The 8,735-nt window shown below is 34.6% G+C and overlaps 1 protein-coding gene across 1 annotated transcript in view; it reads right to left on the bottom strand.

The window, feature by feature from the left end:
* Positions 1-884, bottom strand: part of LOC145278281 (Y+L amino acid transporter 2-like) — a 65,934-nt gene extending 65,050 nt beyond the window's left edge. Inside the window, exon 1 of the mRNA XM_080130573.1 lies at positions 290-884. Coding sequence (XP_079986699.1) covers positions 290-884 — 595 coding nt within the window. The remainder of the gene's footprint in view (positions 1-289) is intronic.
* Between the last annotated feature and the right edge of the window lie 7,851 nt (positions 885-8,735).

The following is an 8,735-nucleotide window of genomic DNA, read 5'->3' as shown; positions in this document are numbered from 1 at the left end:
GCTATAATAATAATGATCTGCAAAATAGAAATTTTCGGTTAAAATTAACAAGAATTCATGGAAAAATATTGAAAAATCGATTTCTTCCTTCTTTTACTCTTGGCCACTTTTTATGCTCATGAGTGTATATATATATATATATATATATATATATATATATATATATATATATATATATATATATATAGAGAGAGAGAGAGAGAGAGAGAGAGAGAGAGAGAGAAAGAGAGAGAGACAGATAGATAGATAGACAGACAGACAGTCAGACGTTAAAATAGATATTACTTACTTATAATCCAAGCGGCGAGCAACCTTACTCCGGTTTCAGGGGGATTGCAATTTATAAATGCAGGTTTTAGCAGATGAAATGCGGCCGTTAAACCCAGAAATGCCCAAAATGGTCCAATTACAAGAATTACATAACCCCAAAGTATCAAAAATCCGGGAAGTGGGCCAAATGTTTTCAATATATAAATGTATACTCCTCCTGTTTGAGGGAAAACTGTACCAAGTTCTGTAAAACAAAGCGCCTGCGTTAGATTTATAACACCTCCCACAAGCCATATTATCAGAGAAGCCCCGACTGAGCCGGATACAACAAGAATAGCCGATGGAGACACAAAGATGGACACGTTACCAGTAGCAGCTATTAAGATTGCGACACAAGAAAAAAAACTGATTGATTTTTTTAGCGCGATGTTTTCGGTTTTCGTAGGGTCGTCTGAGGAAGTCTGTGTTGGAGTTTGCGTAGAAGTAATGAGGCTGACATCAGGGCTGACGTGGGATGTGTAATTGTTTAAGGTCGGTTCCTCTGGTAAGAAGGTCGGGTTGGTGTAGATGTGTTTTAATTCCACAGGGTTTAAAACGGTCTCTCTTCTATGCATGTTGAACTGCTTTCTGAGACGATTCTCACCTGAGCGTAAAATGCAAAGATAACATTTAATTAAAGACAAGGGTACCTTTTACGTCAAAAATAACGGAATGAAATGTTGCAATTCCAAAATAAATACAGCAAATATTGAAATGATTGGGCACAATGCTTATAACACAATAACACACAGAATGATCTCCTTAAAAATATCACAAATAGAATGATAAACGTTAGCATAACCCTAACCCTAACTCTAACCTTAACCGGAACCGGAACACAAACACAAACCTCTTAAAATGCCATCCATGAAATTTTAAATGAAAATCACAATCCTATCTGCAATTGGACGCATATTATTGATGCATATTAATATATGTTTATGTCTGACTCGTCCACTTAGTTTCATTCATAAATTTCCAACAGACTTTGTATATTTCTGGTTAATAAGAACATTTTCGTAGATTATTCGAACTACTGTACTCATATTAAATGTCAATTTCATGTTTCGGTCGATGCGAACTTTCTTCAAGTGTATCTTGTTGAACTCAGGAATCTTTTCGTCTAACTCTGGAATCTGCACAGAATTTGAAACGGAACCCTTTATTTCATCCAAGGGTGTAGCATGCTCTCCTTCTGTTAGTCACTTTGTGCAGGGATTGATCATTCCACATCTAAAAGAGTGTAATATACGACCGAATTTTACCACATACTTCATCCACTACGCTTCAGATCAAAATACAATTTCATACGACGTTTAAAATTGACAATATTTCTGAAACACCGCTTTCTCCTGGCACTACCCTGATTTTGGCTGTTATGACCATCTTCAATTCAGAAACTTTCCGTCGATTATTTTGATAGATATTATCTTTAAGATAAGCCTATGGATAAAAATCTGAAGTATTAGGTTCCAATGAGTATCGAGTTCATTCAGTTTCATGCGTTCTACTGATGAGATGACCAACGAAGTGTTCCCTTAAACTATTTACCAGTAATAATAATATAGACTTTGCTGGAACTTGACGGCAAGTCCAACATTAACTGAGGGATATTTCTAACACATCTGCTGTGAATTTTATTTACATTTACGAGTCTATACTGAAATTATTGGAGTAAGTATGTATCCCCCTAAAAAATGATTACTAAAGAATATTAATTGAATACGTAGAAAATTGTTTGAAAATATTCAAAATTGTATTAAATTAGGAAGAGAGATGTAGCATAAATTAAAGTTATTTTTAATCTTTTTATTTAAATGTTATCCATGAATTTATACAAAAGTGTCTGTAAAATTATAATATTAATAAAACACTGCAATTACATTTTCCAACAGTAAAATTCCTTTACGTATTGTTTTATATGAATATCACTTAGCAAATACTAAATCAAAATATTAATTACAAATTTACAGATAGAATACGAGTTTTTTTTTTAATAATTAGAAAAAATTAAGTCAACCAAAAAAATAATAATTAGAAAAAATTAAGTCAACCAAAAAAAGTCTACAAAAGCTGTTTATTAACGATTATTCAATGTGGTTACGTTATTAAGTTTAACACAGTGTTCTATTATGATAATTTTATCATCTGTCATTAAATTCTAAAAAAAATTACATTAAATTTTATTAAAGAAAAAAATGTTATGGTTATTAGTGTTTATCTCTTAATCCCCTTTCCTTTACTCTTAATCCAGTTTATTAATTTTCTATCACGATGTTAAATTTTTCACTTTTTTAAGGTGAAATTTCAAAAGATACCACTTTAATCCTCTCCCAGAGATCTTTCTCACTATATTCTCATAACTTTTTTTTAAGTATTGACCAAAGATTTTTTTATCGGATTTAAATCAGGGCTATAGTTAGATAAAGTATTTCAAGTATTTTGGATTTCCGTTTTTTTGTTTGTTTTTGTTTTTGTTTTGTTTTTTTGTTTTTTTGTTTTTTTTTAACTTAATTAATCATTTTTAGTTCATATATTTGCGGCGATTTGTTATAATGATATCTGCTTGGCTCTGATGAATTATACCATATTTTTCATGACTACAACGTGAAACACGTGTAAGGCAAATACGAGAAGATATAGGCATTCGCCTATGAGTAAAATGATTTTTTTAAAGTAATATTTAGAGATCAGATGACATATATTATTATATATTTGTTGTTGTTCATATTGGTGAGATAGACAGATCGGTATATATAAAGAGAAACAGGGTACATTCTAATACATAACCGAGAGCATATAATACATTTAGATGAGGGATAGAAGAAGGGCATTTATACAATTCTGGGTAGTGTTTCTTGAACATATATTTTCTTAACACTTTTTTGTTAATAGAATGTTACTAACCAATATATTAATATATATATATATATATATATATATATATATATATATATATATATCCACTCTTATATAAAAGTCACGTGTGTGTGTGAGTTCCTTCTTCATAAGTTCCGAAACTACTGAGCCTATCTTTTGCAAGTTTCACACACAGGCAATGTATATGTCTGGCAGTGTTCATAGATATGTGTTTTATAAAAAGTTATCCGATAAGTGTTGAAAATCGAAAATATTCGACCTTAGAAAATTGTCTTTCTCTCTTATAGATAAAAAAAGAAGAATTTTTACCGGGGAATATTTTACGTTACACTTGTCATCTTGTATATAATAAAGTAGACGCAAGTTTTCCCCTCTGGACGAAACTGTCGTAGGTTGACAACAACAGAGTGCATATAGAAAATTATTACGTTTACGCCATTAGCCATTACGTTATCTTGCTATAGACCACAATTACATACACGCTACTTCGTAATATTAAAACATTACTTTTATTCCGACTATCATCGTCCTAACCTACAAAGGAAATAGCTAAATTTTCACCCTCTCAATACCGAGTTCTCTTACGACATTATTCTACACCGAGTGCATTTATACTTTTTCTAACATTTCTGCGTGTAAACCGTCGTTAAATGACTACAGATTTTCTACAGAAAAGCATATTTTTAACTCTTAGATCCGACACAAATAATAATTTCTCCCTTAAAAATATCCGGCATTTTATTGTTTAGTTGTGACAATATTATACTTCCAAACAAAAATAACAAACAAAAACAATTTTTTTCCTAACATGTCAGTTACATTTAGCGTTGCCTTAATTGTGAATCCATTAACGCGTTTTCGAGCACGGTAACGACAGAGATACAGAGAAAGACAGAGAGACAGAGACAGAGACAGAGACAGAGAGAGAGAGAGAGAGATACACTTATATTTGTTGTTGGTTTTCATTCAAACACAATTTTTATTTAATATAGACGCACATAACAACTTAATAAAAACAAATACAGTGTAAACATCGCTAATAACTTCAGGTACTAGTGCATAATTTGAACCAATCGTAATTCAACGTCCGATCGGCGTTGCTCAGAACACGACGTCAACCGCCGAACTTTACCGATTATGAAAGCATAACAAATGCCGCTAAAAAAATTAACATGTAAACATAATAATTTTAACGCAAAAAATAAACAAAACAAATAATAAACCAAGTAACAACGACCTACAGTAACAAGATTTTTGTTTTATTTTTTTGTAATATAATAAGTTTTCTTTTTACTGTAATTTGTTTTGTTTTTTGGTACAACGAAAAGTTCAAAATAGTTAAGCAATGTTTTTTTGTGTAACAATTAATGAAACTTTTTTTTTTTCAAGAAAAAGATAAATCATTTTTTTTCTTTAAAGGGTGGTTCTTAACATGGGGACCTTGTGGGAGGGTGTCTATTCCGAAAGCCGTTCTTAACATGGGAAGGTTGGGGTGTTTTTCCCGAAAGACGTTCTTAATGTAGGTGGGTTGGGGAGGGTGTTCATTCCGATAGCCGTTCTTAACATGGGGAGGCGGGGAGAGGGATCCATTCTTCTTAGATCTTCTTTTTGCGATGATGCACTTCGCGCCACAGGAAACGCAGTTTTTTTTTTGTTTTTTGTTGTTTTTTTTTTTGTTCTTGACAATATGAGACCGCTTGTTCCGATGTAATCACATATTTTTCCAAACTAGAGATATCCATTTTTTTGGTTTACAGTTTTCAGAAAAGGGCTGCTACAGGTGTGTGCTGCTTAATGAATTTAATGATTTCTATTTCCTTCCAATTTTTTTTTTCGAAAAGTTCGTCTGCTACTTTGCAGTGCATTGATTGGCTGATCGACGTCTTACCTCACATTACAATCAAATCCGAGCGCATGACGTCATGTTCCGAGCAAAGCCGGTCGGACGCTGAGCTACCTCTGGTTCAAATTATGCACCAGTATCAAATTCACAATTATTGACATTTAAAGTTGTGTAATTATTTCTTTTAAAAAAATACAATTATTTTATTAAATTGTTAGATGAAAGTACACAGTCGTTACAATACACCCGCCAGTTCGGTAACATAAGTGCACGCACTCTAAGTCAACCCCCCCCCAAAAAAATATATATAATAGAATGATTATATAAATTCAAGTTTTACGATATCTTTTTTGTTTATTTAATTGTTAGATGAAAGTACAGAATAGTTACATAACACCCGCCAGCCCGGTAACATAATTGCATAAGTATCAAAAAAGTGATTTTTAATATCGTATTCAGCTAAATTCCTAACAAGCGGCATTTGATTAAATGGTTTCTTTTATTGTCGCTTCTTCGTAATCACATGACTAAAATTTTACCAGACGAAAAAAGTCGCGAGAGCCAAGATAGCATTGAAATTGTCCGCAAATAAGTAGTTTTCCGAATTTAAAAAATATCATTATAGATTACCTATGTTATTTGTGAACTATTTGCGGTTAAAAAAACACATTGTATGCGGATAGGTAGTTTTTAGAATATTAATCAATCTAACTTTATTTTTTATTATTAGAATAAAAATCGCGTTGGGTTAAATAAAGGTGATTAAGTAAGAGGCTATTTTATAGAAACTGCAGTTGCGAAATTAATAAACTTAAAAAATAAATTTAGCTTGCATACGTATTTGTTACATATTTGTGTTATAAGAAGACTAATATTTAATAGAAGTTTTCGGGCAATGTAGTCACCGGCTTTCCCTTTTCTTTCTTTTTCTTTTACAGTTTCTTATTGGTCGCCTCACGCCCTATAACTAAAAGGGGATCTTAAGGGTCAACACGGATATCTTACAACGCGGATTACTTACAAAAAACTCTTTGCTACCATGTTCAGAATGGCTTTCAAAATAAGAGCATTATTTCGGCACGGTAACAAAAATTACATAATAACCCAACATTTACATTTATTCCGACCGACACTGCACACCCAAAACATGTACACTTTTTTCCGACCGACACCGCACACCCAAATTGCAAGGTTGGATCATCATAGTATTTGCGCGTAGGGATCATGACAACGATTATCAAGATTATGTTTAGGGCAGATACTTTGACAACCCGCCCCTCATAAAATGGGGTGTCTATTCCGACATCCGTTTTTAACAGGAGTAGGTTGGGGATGTCTTTTCAAAAAGCCATTCTTAACATGAAGATGTTGGGAGTGTCTATTCCAAAAGCCGTTCTTAACATGAGGAGGCTGGGGTTTGAGGGGTTTGGGGTTGGGGGTTGGGCAATACCACCAACAGCCGTACGTAAATATTTTATGAGGGTGGGGCATGCTTCCACCAAGCAACGCCGGTTAACGGGTCCTGCTAGTGGAAAATAATAAAATCTCAGCAAATTATTTCTTCTTAAAAAACAGATATAGTGTCATCTGGAGATACAGCTCAATGTACCCGAGTGTACCTCACCATTTTGTGTTAACTTTTTTCTTATTAGTTAGTTCAATTCACGATAAAAGAAGAGAAACCATTTAAAATCGCCGCAAATCATTTCTTTACTGGCATATTATAAATTTAGCATTAATCAGAAGTGACATTTCCAGGGCATTAATCGTCAAGCCCAAGTCCAAATATCAGCTGACGTGATAATGTAAACAAACACAAACGGAATTTGATAAACGAAATTATCATTTTTTTTTTCTTTTCTCTCTTTTTTTTTTTTGTTTTTTTTGTTTTTCTTTTTGCAAATTAGTCCACCGGACAAATTATTCCTTGTAATATATAATAATAAATTGAGGACTGATTATATAATAATATATACACAATATGCATAAATTAAAATATCATGTTTAAGCGTATTGTATGACCGGGTAATGTGTGTGTGTGTGTGTGTGTGTGTGTGTGTGTGTGTGTGTGTGTGTGTGTGTGTGTGTGTCAAGGAAGCGGATTTCTATAATCAACCGACATAAGTGTTTTTGTTTTTTGTTTTTTTACATGGAGGTCACCACTTATCAAGGCCCATAATTCACTCGGGCATAAGGATTATTGCGTTTATAGTAATCAATGGGATAGTGTTGTAGTATTTGTTAGTATTGGAGATTTGATAAAGTGTGATTACTTAAGGGGACGGTTCATCAGGAATTTGTTGGACTTGAAAACATCCAAGTTGAAGTCAGGTTAGAAACAGGCAAGCGGTAGAGAGTTCCACAGGCGTGCAGTTCTAAGAAAGAAGCTTTGTTTATGGAATCTACATTTTGATTTAGGCACAGATAAAGAGTGGAGAAAATTATTTACTGTGGTTTCAACTAGACGGGTGTTTATCGTGAAAGATTGGCGAGGGGGGACCAGAGATTGGAGCTCAGACGAGCACTTGTCATGGAAATAACGATAAAACAAAGATAGGTTCGCAACGTCTCTTCTGTGGGAAGAGAAAATGGCATCCCCCCCACTAAGCCACGAAGTCTATTTTGTACTCTGTCAAGGCAGGATAGGCTGTTTTTAGCAGCTCCTGCCCAGATGTGGCAGCAGTATTCCATCTTTGGGCGTGCTTAGCTTTTATGTAGATAGAGAATTGCATCAGTAGTGAGATATCTTCTGGAGTGGTAGAAGGATCCTACCATTTTTCCCAGCGACCTTGGCAAAAGACTTGATGTACGTGTTCCATTTCAGGTCAGGAGTAAAGCTCAAACCCTGTTTCTGTTCAACAGAAAATAAAATATATAGCTTTTGACGGCTCGAGAGAACCCGTGAAAATTCCATGCATCAATATATATATATATATATATATATATATATATATATATATATATTTACACAGTGGTCACCACTTATCAAGGCCCGGAAACCACTCAGGGATAAGGGTTATTGCAAGTACATTACGTTAGTGTGGAGATTTGATGAAGTGTTTACTTAAGGGGGCGGTTCATTAGGAATTTGCTAACGTTGAACTTGAACACATCCAAGTTGTAGTCAGGTGGGAAGCAGGTAGACGGAACAGAGTTCCACAGGCGTGCAGTTCTAAGAAAGAAGCTTTGTTCATGGAATCCACGTTTTGATTTAGGCACAGATAAAGAGTGGGGGAAATTTTTCACAGTGGATTCGGCTAGACGGGTGTTTTTCGTGAAAGATTGGCGAGGGGGGGGGACAAGAGATTGGAGTTCAGACGAGCACCTTCCATAGAAATAACGAAAAAACAAGGATAGGTTCGCAACGTCTCTTCTGTGGGAGAGAGGTTGCAGGGTAGAGAAAAGGGAATCCCCCACTAAGCCACGAAGTCTATTTTGTACTCTGTCAAGGCAGGATAGGCTGTTTTAGCAGCTCCTGCCCAGATATGGCAGCAGTATTCCATCCTTGGACGTATTTGGCTTTTATATAGAGAATTGCATCAGTAGTGAGATATCTTCTGGAGCGGTAGAAGGATCCCACCATCTTTCCAGCGACCTTGGCAACAGACTTGATGTACGTGTTCCATTTCAGATCAGGAGTAAAGGTCAAACCCAGAAGCTTGTCAAAACACGGGCCTCTCCCAGACGAGAGCCATCCATCACA

Source organism: Euprymna scolopes, chromosome 6, assembly GCF_053919585.1.
Source record: "Euprymna scolopes isolate OS-2025 chromosome 6, ASM5391958v1, whole genome shotgun sequence".
NCBI classification, from domain to species: Eukaryota; Metazoa; Mollusca; class Cephalopoda; order Sepiida; family Sepiolidae; genus Euprymna; species Euprymna scolopes.
This window is presented reverse-complemented; position numbering and strand designations above follow the sequence as displayed.